The sequence below is a fragment of the Callospermophilus lateralis genome, chromosome 1 (genome assembly GCF_048772815.1).
Source record: "Callospermophilus lateralis isolate mCalLat2 chromosome 1, mCalLat2.hap1, whole genome shotgun sequence".
Lineage (NCBI taxonomy): Eukaryota > Metazoa > Chordata > Mammalia > Rodentia > Sciuridae > Callospermophilus > Callospermophilus lateralis.
In genome coordinates, this window is record NC_135305.1 from 138163329 (window position 1) to 138183709 (window position 20381).

Sequence of the window (20381 nt, forward strand, 5' to 3'; positions counted from 1 at the left end):
GGATCTAAATGATGAGACCTGACTTTCAATTTGAGAAGAAACTAATACAAACAAAGCTCTGTGTACTATAAAGGTGCCATAGATAAAAGTCTTACAATGAAAATTTAATGTCTATAAAATTACTTTAAGCTACCTCAGCAGACCTAAGCTAGATCGCTTATTGAAATGAAATTTTATTCTATTACTTTTGCTTTCAAGAAAATGAGGTTGAGTTGGGTGGGTGGCACATGACTATAATCCCAGTGGCTCAGGAGGCTGAGACAGAAGGATCACGAGTTGAAAGCCAGCCTCAGCAATTTAGCAAGTTGCTAAGCAACTCAGCGAGACCCTGTCTCTAAATAAAATATGAAAAAAAAGGGATAGGGATGTGACTCAGTGTTTAAGTTCTCCTGGGTTCAATCCCTTGTACTGAAAAAAAAAATAAGAAGAAGAAAAAAAGAAGAAACAAAGTGAGATTGATTTGGTGTGACTTCTTAAGTGAGCCCATTTCCACTGCAAGTATTCATGATTTTCTTTTCAAAGAGTTCACAAATCTAATGGATTTTAGGGGAGAAAATTGTACCTTCCTATTACTTTCTCTTACCCTGCCTACCCTCTCCTTACAGTAGTCTTTCCTTTGTTTTCCGAATAGTCCCCCTTTTGTGTTGTCTTTCCCCCCACCCTTTCTAGTTCCACATATGAGAAAAAAACATGTGATACTTGCCTTTCTGAATCTGGCTTATTTCACTTAACATGATGATCTCTGGTTCCATTCATTTTCATAAGAATGGCATGATTTTGTTGTTCTTTATGTTTAAATAATACTCCATTATGTATATATACTACATTTTCTTTATCCATTTATCTATTTATGGGCAACTAGCCTCAATTTGTAATTTGACTATTGTAAATAGTGTCACAATAAACATGAGTATGCAGATATCTCTATTGTATACTGACTTTGATTCCTTCAGATATATATCTGGAATGGTGTAGCTGGATCATATGGTAGTTCTATTTTTGTTTTGTTTGAGGAATCTTTATATTGATTTCCATAGTGGCTTTACTAGTTTGCAAACTAGGCAAGTACTCCACCACTGAGCTATAACCCCAGCCCCTCCAGTATATGTTTTTGACTCTTGTTGAGAATTAGATGGTTTGAATGCATAGGTTTATTTCTGGGTCCTCTATTCTATTATATTGGTCTTTATGTCTGTTTTTATGCCAATACCTTTCTGTTTTTGTTACAGGGGCTCTATAGTATATTCTGAAATAAAGTATTGTGATGCTTCCAGCACTGTCCTTTTTTCTAAGGATTGGAGTCTTTATGCTTCATTATTATTATTGGTGGTGGTGGTAGTAGTAGTAGTAGTAGTAGCAGCAGCAGTAGCAGCAGTAGTAGTACCACCACCATGGGTTGGACCCACCAACAATTTATAAGGGTTGCTTTTTCCCCATATCCTTGACAACATTTTTTTAAAATACCATTCTGACTGAGATGAGCTATGATAGCTATGTAGTTTTAATTTTATTTCCCTGATGGCTAAAGATTCTGAGCTTTTCTCATATAGTTGTTCATTTGTACATCTTCTGGGAAGTTTAAATAAGACCATTTATTGATTGGATGACTTGTTCTTTTGGTGCTTGATTTTTTGAGTTCTTTATGTATTCTGGGTATTAATCTTCTGTCAGATTAATAGCTGTCAAAAATGGTCTCCCATTCTGTAGGCTCACTTAATTTTCTGTTGATTATTTCCTTTGATGTGCAGAAGCTTTTTAATTTGGTGCAATCCCATTTGTGAATTCTTGGTATTATTTTCTTAGCTATTGGGTCTGTTGGAGGTTCTATTGGAGGAACAATTGTGGAAATAGTTGCCTATACCAGTATTTTGAAGTGTTTCCCCCGTGTTTTCTTCTGGTAGTTTCAGATCTTATATTAAGGTCTTTGATCCATTTGAGTTGATTTTTGTACAGGGTAAGAAATAAGGATCTAGTGGATCCAGTTTTCTCACCACCATTTATTGAAGAGGTTCTTTTCTCTGGTGTATGGTTTTTTTAAAATATTTTTTAGTTGTTGATGGGCCCTTATTTTATTTATTTATATGTGGTACTGAGAATCAAATCCAGTGCTTCACACATGCTAGGCAAGTGCTCCATCACTGAGCTATAACCCTAGCCCCTCCAGTGTATGTTTTTGACTCTTGTTGAGAATCAGATGGTTTGAATGCATGGATTTATTTCTGGGTTCTCTTTTCTATTACATTGGTCTTCATGTCTGTTTTTATGGCAATACCTTTCTGTTTTTGTTATAGGGGCATTATAGTATATTCTGAAATAAAGTATTGTGATGCTTCCAGCACTGTCCTTTTTTCCTAAGGATTGCCTTGGCTCTTTGGAGTCTTTGTGCTTCATTATTATTAGTAGTATTACTAGTAGTAGTAGCAGCAGCAGTAGTAGCTGTACCACCACCATGGGTTGGACCCAGAGGTACTTTGTGAATGAGCTACATTTCCAACCCTTTTTATTTTTTATTTCAAGACAAAATCTCACTAAGTTGCTATTTGGGTTTACCAATGAGGTATCCCCCAAAAGCACATGTGTTAGACTGCAGAATTTGCAGAGTTGAACTGATTCGAGTCTTAACATAATCAGTGGATGATAAATCCGTTTATATGGATTAATTAGGAGGTAACTGTAGGTAGGTGAGGTGGCTAGAGGAGGTAGGTCACTTTGGGCATGCCTTTGGGGTTTATATTTTGTCCCTGATGAGTGGAGTGCTTTTTTTGCTTTCTTGTTGCCATGTCCTGAACTGCTTTCCTCCTTTTGTGGTGGTGTTCTGCTTCACCTCAGGCCCAGAGCAGTGGAGTCGGCCACCTATTGAAACCGTAAGCCAAAGAAACTTTTCCTCCTCTAAAAGACCTTCTCGGGTCTTTTGTTCATAATGGCAAAAGTCCTAACTAAAATAGTTGTTGAGATTGGCTGTGAACTTGCAATCTTTCTGCCTTGGCCTCCCAAGTCACTGGTATCAAAAGTGTGCACTAGCTCCTATATGAATTTGAGAATTGCTTTTTCTAGTTATCTGAAGAATGTTACTGGTTATTTTTTTAAAATATTTTTTAGTTTGATGGACCTTTATTTTATTCATTTATTTATATATGGTGCTGAGAATTGAACCCAGTGCCTCACACATATGAGGCAAGCACTCTACCACTGAGCCACAACCCCAGCCCCTTGTCACTGGTTATTTTGATGAGGATTAAAGGGAAAGCAAGGAACGAGAGACGGGTAAGCAAGAAATAAAGACAGAGACCAGGCAGAAATGCACAGGAGAGTTTTTTTGTCAGCGCTGACAAATAAACACCATCTCTCTATAGGAGAGAGAGGCAAAACAGGCTTGAGTTCTGGGACTTTTATGGAGGAGGCTCAGGAATCAGGTAAACCCTTTACCACTGAACCATATCTCCAACTCCTGGAATGATTTCTTAGTTAAAAAAAAAAAAAAAAAAACCTTGGTTAGTAGGAAGATCAGATGAGGTAATCTTTTGTTCTGCAGCCTGCTGAACTCAGTAGCTAGAATATCCAGTGTGTGTTAGACTATGCTATAAAGACAACAAACAGTGAATACAGTCCCTGCTTTTGAGGCATTCATACCTAAAACAAAGAAAAAATAATAGAATAAAAATTATACCAACAGTATGAACAGTCTCATTCTTGTTCCTTCCAAAAGGTGGTAGATATTTTTAAACAAGGGGTTCATTATCTTTGTAGGTGGAATAAACTTACACAAGTTTACACAAGGAAACAGATGTTAAAAGGTCAAAACAATAGCAGTATGGATGGGATTGAACTGAACAATATTTAAAAATAAAAGAAGGTCTGAAATGAAATGGACATCATTACCCTAGATACATGTGTTAACTGCACTTATGGTATGATGCTGTATCATGTACAACCAGAGAAATGAAAAGTTGTGCTAAAATTGTGTACAGTGAATCAGAATGCATTCTGCTGTCATATATACCTAGTTTAAATAAACAAATTAATTAATTAATTTTATAAAAAGAACTTCTGGAGTTATAGAACACTCAGTGGTCTGTTATGCAGGATGCCCTGGGTTCAGTCCCCCGCACTGCAAAGCAAAACACAAAGAAAAGCTCCTCTCAATGGCATGTGCTTGTAGTCCCAGTTACTGGCTGATTCAGTGGCAGCCTCCCTTTACTCTGCCACTGAGGCTGACTCAGGAGAATCACTTGAGCCTAGAAATTTCAGACCAGCTTTGGCAACACAGCAAGACCCATTTCAAATAATAAATAAAGTGAAAATAAAGGTAGCTTGTTGAGGCAGGGGAATTTATAGAAATAGACATGGTTCTTTATAGGTTCTTTATGTATGCTTCTTAAATATGTGTTTTTCTGGGGAATTTCATTGTTGCAAATCCCATTAGTAGGTCTTATTTAATCCAGGTACTCTCATATGCTGGCCTTTGGAGAAAGTTGCCTAGTTTTGGTTTTCACAAGTAAAAATCAGATTTAGGCAGACTTAATGATGTCTAGGGAGATGTTTTAAACAAATTCCTATCTAATTTTTCTTTTTACTTGCTTTTTAGAGAAACCAGTATTTGTGTCTCCTCTTTTCCCCATTCTCTTCCCCTGAAGCTCCCAAAAGCTCTCCTCAGTGATGAACTTCTCTGTGCCTTCTCTGGTGGTGTTTTTTATGGGCTCCCTCCAGCTCATCTCTTTCTGTGTCTCTTATGGCAACCTTTATACTCCCTGGTGCTATCTTTATTCTTACACATGCCTTGTCACCCCTGCAAATTTTAAGCCCCTTGAAAGTTAGCTCAAGGGCTTCTCTTGACCTTTGGACTATTACTATTATAAGTATAGAAAGGAAAACCTATGTTTTCCTTAAATATTTACCTAATGTTAAGTTTTTTCTAAACTCTAGTATACATTTTCCTCTTCCTTCTAACACTAGGCTAGAGATAATCTATTTCAGAAAGGAAAAGCTTACTTTAATCAAAGGTTCTTCTCTATTTAGCTCCAAAACCTAGGAATAAATCCAGCCAATATTGGATTTAGCACACTGACCATGGAGTCTGACAAGTTCATATGTGTCCGAGAGAAAGTCGGGGAGCAGGCACAAGTGGTGATTATTGACATGAATGACCCAATGGCACCCATCAGACGTCCTATCTCAGCAGAGAGTGCCATCATGAATCCAGCTTCTAAAGTGATAGCTCTGAAAGGTAAGCCCAACATATTTTTAGAAAGGAATTTTATTTCACTGTACCTACTTTGTTACCTTATGTATTAGACAAGTGTCAGTAAACTCACAGTGAGGTGTCATAAGTAGTATTCAACCTGATTCCAAAAATTTTAGCAGAACCTATATTTAGTGTGCCCTTGTAAGAAGTCCATGAGAACCAGAGCTGCTTTGTAATGTCACCTACTGTGCCAGACACACTGAGAGGGAACAAATGCCTAGGACCTTGTCTTCATAGGTCTGGAAATCCAGAGCAGTACCATGTGTGCTCATAAAGAGGGCTCTGTGGTACCCTCATGTCAGGACCTGCTACAAGGCTGCTCTAGGCATCCTGAGAAGAAGCAAAAAAACCTCCCTCTCTCATGAAAGGAGAGCTGATCATTAATAGAATTTCACTTCTCTGAACACAGGAAACACTGGGTATGAAAAACTTTCAGGTTAATTTGAAAAATATAGAATCTTTTCATATTGCCTTGATTTAGAAATGAAGGAATTTTGTACAGAGTGGACTTGTGAATGTTTTATGTAAAATTGTTTACCTTGAAAAATAAAAACTATTTTTGGACCAAAAATTTGTGAATGGGCTGGGGCTCTAATCAGGGGCAGTGTGCTTGCCTAGCACAGGTAAGGCACTGAATTCAATCCTTAGCACCGTATAAAAATAAACAAATATGGAACTGAGGCTATAGCTCAGTGGTAGAGCACTTGACTATCATGTATGAGACACTGGGTTTGATTTTCAGCACTGCATATAAATAAAATAAAGATCCATTGACAACTAAAAAAATATGTAAAAAATAAAAATAAACAAGTAAAATAAAGGCATTAGAGCTGGGGCTGTAGCTGAGAAGCAGAGAACTTGCCAAGATGCATGAGGCATTGGGTTTGATCCTTAGTACCACATAAAAATTAAATAAATAAATAAAGGTATTCTGTCCATCTACAACTACAAAATAAATAAATAAATAAATAAAGACATTAAAAAATGTTGTGAATGCCAAATATTAGCTTTGCTTTAGCTTCTATTTTGTTGTAGAAATAGGGCCTACTTTGACATTTCAGTAGGTATAAGGACATCTGGAAGTTAGGACCTCTATTTAAAAAGAAATAACTGAAGTTTTTGTATTCAAAAGATCTTTGTTTTGTTACCAAGTCTACCTTTTTCCTTGAAGTCTTGTCAAAGTTGGGTTTTTTTGGGGGGTGGGGGGTTCTGGGGACTGAACCCAGGGATGCTCAACTGCTCAACCACCGAGGCACATCCCAGCCCTTTTTATTTTTTATTTTGAGACAGGGACCTATTGAGTTGCTCAGGGGCTCACTAAGTTGCTGAGGCTGGCTTTGAACTTGCGATCTTCCTGCCTCAGCCACTTGGATTACAGGTGTGCACCACTATGCCTGGCTTTGTCAAAGTTTTTTTTTTTTTTTGAACATGTAGTATAAGCAGTGTAAACTGTTTTAATTTTAATTGAAAAAAGTATTAAATTTATGAACTTAATGATTCTATTTCTCTTACTTTGTCACTTATGCCTTGGCTATTTTTTATGGCATTCTCCCCTTGTTGGTTTTTATTTCTGTATTTTAAATCATTTTAGAGAGATCTTATGTAGCATGTTGTTATTTTGTATTCACAGCAAGTACCAGAAGTGACCTGCCTTTTCCTGGTTCTCCAGCACAATTCTCTTTAATATTGTGCATTGTGGATCTTTTGGTGTGTTTGTTTGTGTGTGTGTGTGTAAAAATTTCTTGAGAGAATATAGTACTTAGAAGATGCCATCCCCCTCTAGCCAATACCACCAGCAACATGCGTGCAGTTGAACAAGTTGGGTTTATTACTCTGGTTATACAGTGAGAGAACACACACTACATGAAACTAGGGTATACCTCAGTAAGAGGGTATAAGTTAAGAACCTTATTTAGAATTTTGGCTTTAGTTGTATGATTTGTAGGATAGTCTAAGGAAGCAGAGATTTGCCATAGATTAGATATTTTCAGAAAGTGGGGGTATTTTGTGATAGGGCATCTCAAGGAATCTTATCTATGAGAAAAGGAAGACCAGAGGGGATAAAGCTATAATTGGTGGATGCCCATCAACAAATGAATGGATAAAGAAATTATGGTACACAATAGAATATTACTCAGCCATAAAGAAGAAGAATGACATTAGTACATTCGCATGGATGGATCTGGAGACTTTCTGCTAAATAAGCCAGTCACCCAAAACCAAAGATTGAATGTTCTCTCTGATATCAAGATGTTAACCCACAACAAGGAAGGGAGGGGAAGAATAAAAGTTCAGTGGATTATACAAAGGGGAATGAAGGGAAGAAAGGGGGGATAGGAGTAGGAAAAACAGAGGAATGAATCTGCCATAACTTTCCTATGTACATATATGAATACACCAGAATGAATCTCAACATCATGTACATCTATAAGACTGGGATCCTAATTAGAATAAGACGTATTTCATGCTTGTATTAATATATCAAAATATATTGGACTGTTTTTTTTATATATATATATATATATATATATATATATAAATAAATGTATGTATGTATAACAATATTTTAAAAGCTGTAATTGGTAAAGAAGTAGCATGTCACTTGTTCTAGCTATAGGAGGAGGAGTGTTGTTAGTTTGCAGATTGCACAGTAGCCTTGTTTTTGTCTTCTTAGACAGAATTCAAAGCAGCCTTGCTTTGATATCTCCCTGTAACCTAGTCTTAGAGAGTCTTTGTTTAAAGTTGGCATTCTATGAGATGGTGTCTGTCCATCAGGAGACCAGCACGGCCTTTCTGTGGACACACCCCCACATACTTCATATGAATTTCTTCATCTGTAGCAATGTTAAGTGCTGCTTTGTATAGGAAAATGTGAAGTTATGGAAACAGAGATACAATTTAAGGCTTTCTGCTACTTTTACTTAAATTTTGTGGCTGTTGGTTGATTTCAGATTCTTGTAGTACAAATTTTTGGCACATGGAAGATATATAGTGTATTTTAAAAACTCTAGATCAAAATTAGCAAAAAAAATATTTTTTATAGTTGTAGATGGTCAGCATGTCTTTATTTTATTTGTTTATTTTTATGTGGTGCTGAGGACTGGACCCAGTGCCTCACATGCGCTAGGCAAGTGCTCTGCTGCTGAGCTACAGCCCCAGCCCACAAAAAAATGTATTTTAAAAAGAAGATATTTGCTGGACATGGTGGCACACCTCTGTAATCCCAGTGACTTGGGAGACTGAGGCAGGGGGATTTCAAGTTGGAGGCCAGCCTCTTCAACTTAATAAGACCCGTCTCAAAATGAAAATTGAAAAGTGCTGGAGATGTAGTTCAGTGGCAGAATATTCCTTTATTCAATCCCCAACACTAAAAACAATTAAAAAAGAAAAGTGTTTGTGTGGTAATTGAATTAAAGAGATCATTGACTTACAAATAAGCTCTGCCAGCACTGTCATTTCATTTCAAATCATAACTGGTTTCCACAGGTACTGGTAAAGCAAGGAAGTGAAGGGGTCTCATCTTGAATCTCATGAACCACCTCATTTGGCCCAGTGAGGTCTTGTAATTGGAAAATGGTTTTTCAAGCACTGAATCTCTTTTTTTTAAAGAAACAAGTGTTTATTTTCCATAAATTTATTTCTATTTTTGCTTAAGTGTCTACAGAAGAACAGCTCAAGACCACTAAGTGGTTGTTCTCTCTGGACTGAGCAGTGGGAGCTGCACACCAGTCTTCAGTGGCTGCCAGGCTCTCCAGTCTTCAGTAAAGAACTGCTTAGATATGCATAAAGAGTACCTGCACATTTTCAGACTAGTCTACAACCTCAGGTTGAGTAGCAGTGAACTCCAGAGCTAGAGCAGTCCCTTTGCCCTGAAATTTCTCCTTGGTCACAATTTTTTCAGCAACAGCCTGCTCTTCTTTTTCATTCCCTTCAGAATCTCTGTAGAAGTAAATATCAGGTATGACCTGCCCTGGGTGTTCACAGGAAATTGTGCCATGCATGTACAGAGCTTTTGGGGCCAGTGTCCATCACATCACATCCACAGAGTGAGTTCCCTTTATTGAATGGAATGGCAATATCCACATACCACAGAGGAGAATCTGTGTTACACAGAGTAATGCTAGGCAGGTTGACATAAGATGCTTCTGTAAGAGACTGGTGGTCAGTCCTGAGACCAGTACATACCAGAAGACATGACTCCTAGAAGGCTGCCTTGTTAGTGAAGTTCCAGGAGTGAAGCAGCTAGCAATAGGAGTGGCTCCATAGCAGCAGCAAACTTCAGCACAGCTCACTGGCCAGTATTCCTAGAGGATTTGACACTGACATCAGCAGGATTTTCAATGGCAACAATGGCTCGAGCTGCCAGCAGAAGCTTCTCCCAGGTCCTCTTCAAATTTATGATATAGATGCCATCACTTTTCCTTTTTAGATATATTGTTCCATTTAGAAATCTAGAAATCAAGGTTGATGCCACATAAGTGGGTTCCTGCTGCTAGGAATTTGGGGACATCCTCCTTCCTCATTTGCAGGACATCAAGGCCTCCAGACATTGTGAAGTTAAGGTGTTATTCCCAAATTTATAAATAATTCTCTAGGGCCTTTTAAGGTAAAGACAAAAGTTTTATTTCCATCCAGGGCCAAGAGTGCAGCAAGCAGTTGTGCAACCCTCGACCCTGATTGGGGGGCAGTAACATGCTTATAAGGTCTAAAACTACAAAAAGTTTGCAGGGGAAGCAATCATAATCGTAAGGTACATCTCATACAAATGGAAAGTTACCAAAAAAGAGTCATATAATCATACTCTCAGAAATTTCATACTCAAAAACAATTTTGCATTAGTCCCCTAAAGCAAGGATATTGTGGTCAGGATGCAAGTAAGTGGGGGTGGAGGTATTAGCTTTTATGCAATAGGCTCATGTGGAAGGGAAGCCAATTTCACATAGGATGAGGTGTCTGAGCAAAATAAGGTAAGTCGGGGCTAATTTTCAAATCATCCCATAACAATGACAATTTTCCTTTAAGTTACAATGGAAATCAAGAACAATGCTGTAATGACCCTTTTTCCCTAGGTAGCACAGAAAGTGGATCTAAATTTTCAAAAGGATTCAAGACAAAGGTATCCCCTTGTGGTAGCACTACCCTCCTCTTGATGACCTAATCTGACCTTGTACCCTGTACCTGTCCTTGTACCTGGCCATGTAACCAAGATCCTTTGACCATGTCTTCTGGAGAAGCCAGTCCCTCTTCACATCTTATCTGCTCAGGGATTCATGGTGAATACTTTAGAACTGGAGACATATTTTTGCCCTTATCCAAAAGATCATAAAGTGCTGGTAGAATGTTTCATTTGTTGCTCATCATTTACTAGAACACTAATATTATAACTGAGAGATTAGCAAACTGCCTGATTTTTATTTAGACCCTGAATCTAAAAATTAGCTTTTTACAAAGAATTATAAAAACAAACGGATCAATGTGTGATAAAGATCTTATATATATTCACCCCCTCTTTTTTTTTTTTTTTTTTTTTGGTCTGCGGATTAAAACCAGGGGCACTTTGCCCCTGAACCATATTCACAGCTCTTTTTATTTTGAAACAGGGTCTTGCTATGTTGCTTAGGATCCCACTAAGTTGCTGATGCTGGCCTCAAACTTGTGATCCTCCTGCATTAGCCTCCCGAGTTGCTGGAATTATAGGCATGCACCACTGTGCCCAGCCCATTAACCAGTTTTTTCCTCAAAAAATGTTTTACTTGCTATCTCTTCTTTTGACATACTTTGTACACTTCTAAACATCAAGAAAGACTATATTTTTCAAATATGGACTTCAGTTGTACAAAGTAGTGTTGAATAAACTACACACATATAACAATGGTTATTCTGGCCTAGAATCCTTCATTTCTTCCATTTCCTTCTGTCCTGTATCACATGTGATATAGGCATATGTATCACTCAGATGTGATATTAGAATTTCACTTCAAAAAGTCCTTCTCAGAATCCTGCGTTTCTGTACAAAATGTGTTTACTCTGTTTTTGTCATACATTGGCAAACTCTTAGTAGGGACTGTATATTATAAAATTAGGACTCCTGTGTCCATTACAGCAAAGTTAATGAAATGCACATAACATACAGGGAATAGTTAAGCTGTAATTTTCTAGTACGCTCTTAACAAAACATCTTTTGCAACTTATTCCCTCCCACCTCCCTCAACCCAGAGCCATTAACCCATTTCTTAAGCATGTATTTGTCTTATTGAATTATAACATTTCTTTCTACATTCAGAATATAAATTATTGATTGGCTCTGTGATTATACATATTTTCTCTCTGTAGGTAGTTTTATTTTTATATTCCTAATGACATCTAACTTTGTAATAAGTTTTAAGTCCAGATGTATGAGATCTCCACCTTTGATCTTTTTCAAGATTATTTTGGCTATTTCAAGTCCTCTTGAGATTCCATGTGAATATTTTTTCTTCTCACCTTTGTTAGTTCAATTGCATATAGCTATTTCAATTCTTTTTCATTCATCTGTAAGTTTATGCTTATGGCCATAACACATTTTATTACTGTATCATTATAGTATTTAAGTCAGGTGTAGTAAGTCTTCCAACTTTGTTCTTTTCTAAAATCTTTATGACTGTTCTTTATCCTCTATATTTCCATATATATTTTAGAATCAGCATTTTATACTTAAAATTAAAAAGGATGTTTGAGCTGGGGTTTTTAGCTCAGTGGCAGAGCACTTGCCTAGCATTTGTGAAGCAATGAGTTCAATCCTTAGCACCACATAAAAATAAACAAATAAAGGCATTCTGTCCATCTACAACTACAAAAAGTTGTTGTTGTTTTATTTTTAAAGGATGCTGAGATTTTAGTTGGGATCCCACTGAACCTATAGATAAATTCGGGGAGAAATAACATCTTAGTAAGTGTTCTGATCCATGCACCTTTTTTTATTTAAGCTTTTCTTGGACACATTTTATGCTTTATAGTGCAGAAGATTTGCAAATCTTTTAAATTTATTTCTAAAGGTTATGTTTTTGGTGGCATTATAGATTTTTTAAAATTTATTTTCAGTTTGCTGCTAGAATTTCAAAATTCAATGTTTTTATATATTGACCTTGTATTCTGCAACATTGCTATATTCACCTATTCTAAGAATTGTTTTGGGGATATTTAATTCCTTGGTGTTTTCTTTGTAAATAATTATGCTATCTCTGAAAAAAGAGAGGTTTACTATTACTCTTTAAAAAAATTTTTTTTTGCCTTGTCTCACTGGCTATTGTATCCAGTATGATATCAAAATAATTGGTCAGAGAAATAACCCTTGCCTTGTTCATGATCTTAGTAGGGAGCAATATTTCAGTATTTCATGTTACCACTAAGGGTCCCTCCTGGTTCTGAGAATTGAAGCCAGGGGTGCTCTACCACTGAGCTACATCCCCAGCCATTTTAATTTTTTATTTTGAGACAGGGTCTCACTAAGTTGCTGAGGCTGGCCTCCAACTCACAATCTTCTTGCCTCAGCCTCCCAAATCACTGGGATTACAGGACTTCACCACCATACCCAGATAGCTCTAAGTTTTACATAGATTCCAAAATCAGAAATCAGCTCATTGCCAATGTTGAAAACAATATGAATCTCTTGTCAGAAGTTGGATACTAAATTCTTGTCAAGAGTTTTGCTGTCCTAAACTATATAAATGTTTACAGCAGCACAATTCACAATAGCTAAACTGTGGAGCCAACCAAGATATTCTTCAGTGGATGAATGGATAAAAAAAATGTGGAATTTATACACAATGGAATTTTACTTAGCACTAAAAAAAAATAAGATCATGGCATGTGCAGGTAAATGGATGGCATTAGAGAATATTATGCTAAGTGAAGTTAGCCAATCCCAAAAAAACAAATGCCAAATGTTTTCTCTAATATAAGGGGGGTTGACTCAAAGTGGAGTAGGGAGGGAGAGCATGGGAGGAAGATTACCTCTAGATAGGGAAGAGGGGTGGGAGGGAAAGGTAGTGGGAAGGGGAATAGCAAGGACGGTGGAAGGTGATGGTCATCATTACACAAAATACATGTATCGGGGCTGGGGAATGTGGCTCAAGTGGAAGCGAGCTCGCCTGGCATGCGTGCGACCCGGGTTCGATCCTCAGCACCACATACAAACAAAGATGTTGTGTCCGCCGAAAACTAAAAAATAAAAATTCTCTCTCTCTCTCTCTCTAAAAAAATACATGTATGAAGATATGTATCTGGTGTTAACATACCCTATATACAGAGATTTGATAAATTGTGGTATAAAGGTGTATTAAGAATTGTAGTGTAAAAAAAAAGAGTTCATGTATAATGGCATAATTTGGGGTGAACATACTTTATATACAGAGTTATGAAAAATTGTGCTGTGAATGGATAATTATGAATGTAATGCATTCCACTATTGGCACATATGTAAGAAATAAATTTTTAAAAAAGTTGTGCTAACCTATCTGCCCACATGACTGTTTAGTTAAATAAAAGTAAAATCTCTGTCCCCGAAATGTGTTTCATTAGATACATTTCATTAGATACATTTCAAATGACTAATAATAGCCACAAATAACTAGTGTCCACTGTGAATAGTGCAAATTTAGAATATTTCCAACATTGTAAAAAATTTTTATTTGACAACAATAGTCTAAAATTTAAAACAAAGTAACCCTATTATATGGAGAAATTGGTTTAATAGGAAACTATGGTTGTGTTCTTTCCCAAAAGGTAGAGATACCAAAACAAAAAAGAATGTCTTGTGCTTAGGATATGTGACTTGGTGGTCAAGTATTTAGAATGTGTAACACCAAGGGTTCAAACCCTAGCACTATTTAAAGTAATAAATAAGTAAAAGAAAAAAAAAATAGAAAATAAAGGATATCTTATGTTCTTGTTAACTTGATATAGAAACGTTGGTTTTAGAGGGATTTTGGTGTTGGGGATTGAACCTAGGGCCTCTCACATGCTAAGCACATGTATCACTGAGCTACACCCTCAGCCCCAGACACATGTTTTAAAACTAGAAGAAACCAATCTAAAACTGCTTCTTGTTTCAATAGAACTAATTTTTTGTTGTAATTCTTCTGAAGAAGAATCTAATGTAGGGCTGGGGTTGTGGCTCAGTGGCAGAGCACTTGCCTAGCACATGCAAGACCCTGGGTTTGATCCTCAGTACCACATAAAAATAAATAAATAAAATAAAGGTATTGGGTCCAACTACAACTAAAAAATAAAAAATAAAAAATAAATAAAGAATCTAATGTATAGAAAGTTCTTTTTAATATTTAGACATTAAAATATGGTCAATTACTACTCAGGCAGCCTTTTTTTCTTATCAATCAGATTAACTTAAATATTACAATTTAGAGTAATATTAAAAGGATTCAGAATTAAGTGGATAAGAATTTGCCTTTTCTATTTTTATTTTATTTTTCTCTAATCTCTATAATATCAAATACTAGCTGGGAAGACTCTTCAAATCTTTAATATTGGGCTGAAGAGTAAAATGAAGTCTCATACTATGGCAGAAGAGGTGTTATTTTGGAAATGGATCTCTCTGAACACTATTGCCTTGGTGACTGAGACCGTGGTCTACCACTGGAACATGGAAGGTGACTCTCAGCCCATGAAGATGTTTGATAGGCATGCTAGTCTGGCTGGGTGCCAGATGATCCACTACCGAACTGATGAATACCAGAAGTGGCTGCTCCTTATTGGCATCTCAGCTCAGGTAAGCTTCAGGGGCTGAACTTACAGGTCTAACATTAGAGGGGAATGGTTAAGTTGTTTGAGGTTGGTATAAGTATAAGGCAGAAGAAGTAGGCCTGAGACTGAAAGAAATAGATTACAAAGAAATCCGAACTTTCAATCAAATAATTCTAACTGGAATCTGGCCCATTATCTACTGTATTCCATCATGTTACTGATGTTTATTCTGTAAACTATTTCTAGCATAATTTTTAAAAATTTATTTATTTATTCTAATTTGTTATACATGACAGCAGAATGCATTTCAATTCATAGTACACATATGGAGCACAATTTTTCATGTCTTGGATTGTACACAAAGTATAGTCACACCATTCGTGTTTTCATACATGTACTTAGGGTAATGATGTCCATCTCATTCCACCATCTTTCCTACCTCATGCCCACTCCCTTCCCCCCCCTCCCCTTTGCCATATCTAAAGTTTCTCTATTCCTCCCATCCCCTCCCCTTTCCCCTATCTAAAGTTCCTCCATTCCTCCCATCCTCCCCCACCCCCATTTTGGATCAGCATCCACATGTTAGAGAAAGCATTCAGCCTTTGGTTTTGGGGGATTGACTTACCTACTTAGTGTGGTATTCTCCAACTCTATCCGTTTACCTGCAAATACCATGATTTTATTCTTTTTTAATGCTGAGTAAAATTCCATTGTGTATATGTACCACAGTTTCTTTATCCATTCATCTATTGAAGGGCTTCTAGGTTGGTTCCATAATTTAGCTATTGTGATTTGTGCTGCTATAAACACTGATGTGGCTGTGTCCCTGTAGTATGCTGTTTTTAAGTCCTTTGAGTATAGATCGAGGAGTGGGATAGCTGGGTCAAATAGTGGGTTTCATTCCCGGTTTTCCAAGGAATCTCCATACTGCTTTTCATATTGGCTGCTCTAATTTGCAGTCCCACCAGCAATGTATGAGTATGCCTTTTCCCCAACATCTTCACCAACACTTATTGTTGTTTGTATAGCATAGTTTTGAGAAGTGAATTTTTGAGTTTTATAGAGCAAATAAGAGAGCATATATATTTATAAAAAACATTCTTTAAGCTCTATTTTAAGGACTTAATGAAATATCACTCATTTTTTTATAATGAAAATGGTATATTACTATCCTCCACTTTTTCACTCCTGGTAGTTAATAAAGTCATCAGATAATTGAGGCCTGCAGTATATATGGTATTGGGAATATAGATGTTTGTGTGTGTGTGTGTGTTTTGCTGGGAATTGAACCCAGGGCATTGCAAATGCTGCCAAGGGTGCTACCACTGATTGGGACATAGATCTTTAATAGCTAATCCTGAATATTGACTGGTCTATAAATGTAAGGTATGTATGCAGAATTCTAGTTCAAAAGAGAATTGTCAAATGTTGGAAGAGAGAACTGTGGGAACCATGAGAGTATCTTTTTTATAAAAAATATTTTTTAGTTATAGATGGTCACAACACCTTTATTTATTTATCTATATGTGATGCTGAGGATTGAACCCAGGGCCCCACACATGCTCTGCCACTGAGCCACAACCCCAACCCCATGAGAGTATCTTAAGTCAGGGACGGCCACAACAGTTGGGGCATTTAATCTGCATTTTGCTACCTATAAAAGTGTACTTTCAAGGGGTAGGGTTGTGGCTCAGCGGTAGAGCACTCCCCTAGCACGTGTGAGGCCCTGGATTTGATCCTCAGCACCACATAAAAATAAATAAAATAAAGGGTTTTTGTCTAACTACAACTAAAGAATAAATAAAATAAAGTGAACTTTCAAGAGAAACAATATGTGCATACATATGGAAATGGAAGAGAATGGTTCTTTATTGGAGTAATCCACTGTGGTTGGTATCTATATGATGCATAGAGGCAGGTAGAAGGTCAATACTGGAGAATTAGGTGGGGGCCCAACTGAGGTGTGTGCTCTTGCCTTACAGGAATTCTGTAGCAGATTTAAGGAAAAGTAATATGATTAATTTTTCTTTTTAACAGTGTTGTGAGATAGAAGTGAGTGATGCTGAGGATGGAAAACCATGAAGACTGAAGGTTGAGAGATTAGTTGGTGGGCAGATATAAACCTTGTATTTTTTTCCTAGAGTAGAGACATGAATGAGAAAGGTGAAGAACAGAGGGAGGAAGTATTGCTCTCCACATTGGGGCAAGTTTCTTCCACTCATCAATCCCCCAGAGAAATGAAGATGTATAGGTTAGATGGAGGCAGTGGTATTAGAGATTTCCAACAGAGGGGGAGACTTTGGAGGTGAAATAACTAGGACTTGGAGACAGATTTGATGTTTTTCAGAGGTAGGAGAATTGAATGATGGCCTGGCATTAGTCTTTGAGAGGGAACAAAAGAGGGAAAGTTGTAGTATTTCTTCTCTAACTTGGCAAATTCTTCAATGTACTGACAAATTTATCTTCCCACTTGATCTGTAAGTTCTTTGATATAAGTTAAAGGATTTGCTTTGAGTTTCTGAACCTTTCAGTGACTTCGCCCAAAGCTTCAATTTAGCCTCATTTATTTCTTATTGTCAGGTCTAATGGTAAAATTGGAATGACAATACTTTTGTAGGAAACCCCACACCAAATCTGGAATAATGGATGTTCCCATTGCACTTATACATGAAATAACATTATTATGATATTATCCATCACAGAGCTTGTTTGGATATGATTGCCAAGGTTTTTCCATGAAAGGAATAATTTTATACTCAGAATATTTTCTGTGTTATATAATCTATCAGCTATAATGATATCCTTGATGAAGTTACTAACCCCTGTTAGGTGCTATTTGTGGAGCTGTTTGTTTAAAAGTGGGAACTCTACATTTGGCTTCCTATGGAAATAATTTGGACATTTCTAGCCATTATGGTGGGTGGCAACAGTTTAGTTGTTGCTGATAGTAAAGATGATGGGGAATATTTTTGGTGCAAGAGCTGAGGAGGGTTGCATTGCTTTGGAGCATATTTTACACAGAGCCTAAGGTTGCTAAGGTAAATGGTGAGGGAGTAACAACATGGGTAAAAATGTGCGTGAAAGATGCTAATAGGGTACATTTTCAAGGTGATATGGGCACAAAAGGGATGAATTGATTCATTCTACCTTTGTGAAGCCAGGAAAGAACTGGGAGAGCCCTCACTAATAGCCTGTCTTGCTATTCATAAGTCATTGTGAGGGCTAGGGATATAGTCAGTGGTATGGCACTTGCCTAGCATACATTCAGTCCTGGATTCAATCCCTAGCATTGCAAAAAAAAAAAAAAAAAAAAAAGACAATTGAGAAAGCTATGTGGGTTTAGGCTTTTATGTTGCTTTCCTCTCTCAACTGAAAGAAAACTGTTATTCAGTTTGGCCTTATTACTCTTTTCCTACTTGCTCAGAATACATTTTACTTTGGAACTCTATTCTATGAACATGGATCTTTGTACAGAATATGGTGTTTGTTTTTCCATAAATGGTGATGTCTGAGGGGTAAGGCAGGAATGGAACTTTGAACTGACACTTATAAAACTATATGGTATTTCTAACTTTGGTATTATAGGTATACCCTTAAGCAAGTCACTTGAAAATTCACTCAACATTTAGACTTTCCTCACAACCTTTTGCTCTACTAGAGGACTTAACTTTGATTTTTTAAAACTTATTTATTTATTATTTTATGTGGTGTTGAAGATTGAACCCAGTGCCTCACACATATTAGGCAACTCTAACCTCATCCCCTTAACTTTGATTTTTATTCTCCTAAGCTAGAGGTCAGCAAATTTATACTATAAAGAGCCAGATAATTAATGTTTGGCTTTGTGGACTATATAGTCCCTATCACAACTACTCAACTCTGAAGTTTTGATACAGGCAAGCATAGTCAGTATATAAATAATGAATGGGCATACTTGCATCCAGTAAAACTTTGTTTTTTAACCAAAACAAATGAGGTAAACCATATGAAATTTTTAAAAAGAAAGCAAAAGGGATTACTATGGGATACTACAAACATTGTATACCAACAAATTTATATGAAAGTTCCAAGAAAAATATGATTATTGAAGACAACTCAAGTAGAAATAGAAAACCTGAATTAAACCTACAGTTTGAGACACTGAATTAGTAATTTTTTAAAAAAAAATTAAAGCTATCCACAAAGCAAAGCCTTGTCTATATGGCACCATTGGTGCAATTCATCAACTATTCAAAAAATAATATTAACCCTTCATAAACTTTTCCAAAGGGAACATGTCCCAACTCATTTTATGAAGCCAGCAGACAAAGATAATCACAAGAAAACCACAGACTACTAGCCCCTATGAACATAGATATAAAAACCTCAATAGTATACTAGTAAGCTGACTCTAGTGACATAAAAAGGATTATACACCATGATCAAATTAGATTTATCCCAGGAATACAAGGTTAGTTTAATATCAAAAAATCAATATAATGTTCATAGAATAAAGGACAAATCCCAGTAGTTAGAAGACATGGAAAAAGCTTTGACAGAATTTCACACTTTCAGATTAAAAATGCACCATAAACTAGGAATGGAAGGGAATTTCTGCCTGATAATAGGCATGTACAGGAGCAGGGGTTGTGGCTCAGCGGTAGAGCACTCTCACCAGCATATGCAGGGGCCTGGGTTCGATCCTCAGTACCACATAAAAATGAATAAATAAATAAAGGTACTGTGTCCATCTACAACCAAAAAAATAAATATTTTTTTAAAAAGGCATCTACAAAAAAACACCTCAATAGTGAAACATCTTAATAGTGAAAGACTAAAAGCTTTTCCCCTAAGATCAGAAACAAGAAGGATATCTGTTCTTGCCACTTTTGTTCAACTTTGGACTAGAGGATATAGCCAGGGAGGTTATGCAAGATAAAGAAAAGGCATATAGATTTGAGAGGAAGAATTGAAATTATTTGTAGATGACATGATCTTTTATATTGAAAGCCTTTAGGAATCTAATAAAAACTATTAGAACTGATAAACAAGTTCAACATGATTTCATAATTCAAGGTTAATATACAAAAATAAATTCTATTTCTACACAAATATAGAACAGTCTGAAAATATGAACAGTCTGAAAATGAAACCAAGCCTGGGTATGGTGTTCTATGCCTGTGATCTTAACTACTTAGGAAGCTGAAAGGAGAGGATCATTTATTCAAGACCAGCCTAAGCAACAGAGCAAGACACCATTTCAAACAAGAAAAAAAATAATAAATAAATAAATTATTATTCACTGTTGCACCAAAAATAAAGAATAAAACTCTTAGGAGTAAATTTAATAAAAAAGGTGCAAAACTCTAAAAACTATAAACATTTTTGAAAATAATTAAGTAAGATCTAAATACATGTA

The 20381-nt window shown here is 36.5% G+C and overlaps 1 protein-coding gene and 1 pseudogene across 4 annotated transcripts in view; one reads left to right on the forward strand and one right to left on the reverse strand.

The window, feature by feature from the left end:
* Window positions 1-20381, forward strand: part of Cltcl1 (clathrin heavy chain like 1) — a 118816-nt gene that overhangs the window by 18720 nt on the left and 79715 nt on the right. For all 4 annotated transcript variants that reach the window (XM_076859710.1, XM_076859866.1, XM_076859788.1 and 1 more), the window contains exons 2-3: window positions 5017-5224; window positions 14740-15008. In XM_076859710.1, coding sequence (XP_076715825.1) covers window positions 5017-5224; window positions 14740-15008 — 477 coding nt within the window. The remainder of the gene's footprint in view (window positions 1-5016; window positions 5225-14739; window positions 15009-20381) is intronic.
* On the reverse strand, window positions 9016-9792 carry LOC143412000 (small ribosomal subunit protein uS2 pseudogene; annotated as a pseudogene).